General features: G+C 42.7%; 1 protein-coding gene across 1 annotated transcript; it reads right to left on the bottom strand.

Moving 5' to 3' along the window:
- Positions 1-681: 681 nt before the first annotated feature.
- Positions 682-2122, bottom strand: LOC128781069 (olfactory receptor 10T2-like). The gene has a single exon (XM_053925309.1). It carries the CDS (start codon positions 1868-1870, stop codon positions 899-901), a length of 972 nt encoding a protein of 323 aa, XP_053781284.1. The 5' UTR covers positions 1871-2122; the 3' UTR covers positions 682-898.

Here is a 2122-nt window from a genome sequence, read left to right as displayed (position 1 = left end):
ATCATATGATATTTATATTTCTCTGACTGGCTTATTTCACTTAACATAATAATCTTGGGTGTCAATAAGGGTAAGATTTCCTCCTTTTTTACAGCCAAGTAGTATTCCATTGTGTAAATGTCCCATAGTTGTTTTATGCACTCATCTACTGATAGACATTTGGGTTGCTTCCATATCTTGGCGATTGTAAATAAAACTGCAGTAACATAGGGGTGCTTATATTCTTTAGCATTAGTGTTCCAGGTCTCTTTAGATAAATTCCCAGAAGAAAAATCACTGGGTCATAGGGCAGTTCCATTTTTACTTTTTCCAGATATTGCTTTCCACTGGCTGCACCAATGTGCTTTCCCACCAACAGTGTACTGGGGTTCCTTTTTCCCACATCTTCACCAACATTTGCTGTTTACTGATTTATAGATGGTAGTTATTCTGACAGGTACAAGGTGATATCTGTTGTACTTTAATTCACATTTCTCTCATGAATTGTGCAAAATATTTTAAAAACTACATCTAGTTTATAGTAGGAAAAGAATGAGGCCAGGACACATCAGACAAATAGAACACACGTTAACTGCTTTGCACATAAAGTGCTAATTTTTATTAGGAGTACTCCACTTTCTTCACCTTTATTTATCAATGCTCTATAGATTTTGTAAAGACTTTATTTATTTATTTTTAGAGAGAGGAGAAGGGAAGGAGAAAGACAGGGAGTGAAACATTGATGTGAGAGAGAAACATTGAGAGTTGCCCCTCTCATGTGCCCCAAATGGGTACTTGCCTGCTGGGCCCACAACCCAGGCATGTACCCTGACTGGGAATCGAACCAGCGACCTTTCACTTTGTGAGACAATGCCCAACCAACTGAGCCACACCAGTCAGGGCAGGCTCTGTAAATGTCCTAAGAAGTGTTCAAGGCTCTTTTACTTGCCATATGAGAGAAAAACCTACTGACATTTCCTAGTACTCTCCTTAGAGCTATTTGCATGTCTTTGTTCCTTAGGCTGTAAACTATGGGATTAAGCAGAGGAGTCAGCACTGTATATGTCACAGACATCAGCATATCTTCATGAAATGAATCAGTTTCCTTGGGTCTCAAATGGACAAAGCCAGCAAACCCATAGTGTATGCACACTACAGTGAGGTGAGAGGAGCAAGTCGAAAAGGCCTTATATCTCCCCCTTGCAGAGGGCATCTTCACAACTGTGACCACAATGAAGACATAGGAAATCATAATTAAAATGAAGGTGCCCACTAACACAAAGGAAGTGAGTGCAAGAAGGATCATTTTCTGAAACAAAGTGTAATCACAGGCAATGGAGGCTACAGGTGTGATGTCACAGAAAAAGTGCTGGATGATGCTGGAGTCACAAAAAGACAAGTTGAATACTATGAGGACAATGCACAGAGACACCACGATCCCAGTGACACAAGAGGCCATCATGAGCTGAAGGCAGGTCTTGTGGGTCATGAGGATGGGGTAGTGCAGCGGGTTGTGAATGGCAGTGTAACGGTCGTAGGACATGGCAGCCACGATGAAGCAGTTATTGCCTGCCAAGCTCAAGAAGAGGAACATCTGTGTGGCGCACTCAGGAAGGGAAATGGTCTTGCTGTCTGATAGCAAGTCCACTAGCATTCGGGGGATGACTACCATAGTGGTACAGGTTTCTGAAAAGGACAAGCCAGAGAGGAAAAAGTACATCGGGGTGTGAAGGTTGTGGCTGAGCTTGATGGCCACCATTATGGACACATTTGCAGCTAATATGGTCACATGGGACAAGAAAATCATCACAAACAGGAGACCCTGCAGGTCTGGGAAACTGGAAAATCCCCACAGAAGGAATGTGCTCACTGTGGTACAGTTGCCCATCATGCAGTGGGCTCAGTCACTCTCCCACAGATGCAGGCAGATATCCTTGAGGTCAAGACTATGGCAAGATTATTAAAAGCATTGATGTCATGTGGACTTTAATCAAGAGTTCCTGGACAATGGCAAGACAACTGTCCATGAGTGATCCTGAGCATTGGGATTGAAACGGGCCAGGATGAATTCAAGATCAGGATTCAGGGGACTGAGAAAGATCCTAGTAGGAGAATCTGTGTAAATGTCATAAAGTATGCCAAG

Source organism: Desmodus rotundus, chromosome 5 (genome assembly GCF_022682495.2).
Source record: "Desmodus rotundus isolate HL8 chromosome 5, HLdesRot8A.1, whole genome shotgun sequence".
Lineage (NCBI taxonomy): Eukaryota > Metazoa > Chordata > Mammalia > Chiroptera > Phyllostomidae > Desmodus > Desmodus rotundus.
The sequence above is the reverse complement of the archived record's forward strand: the minus strand, read 5'-3'. Positions and strand labels throughout refer to the sequence as shown.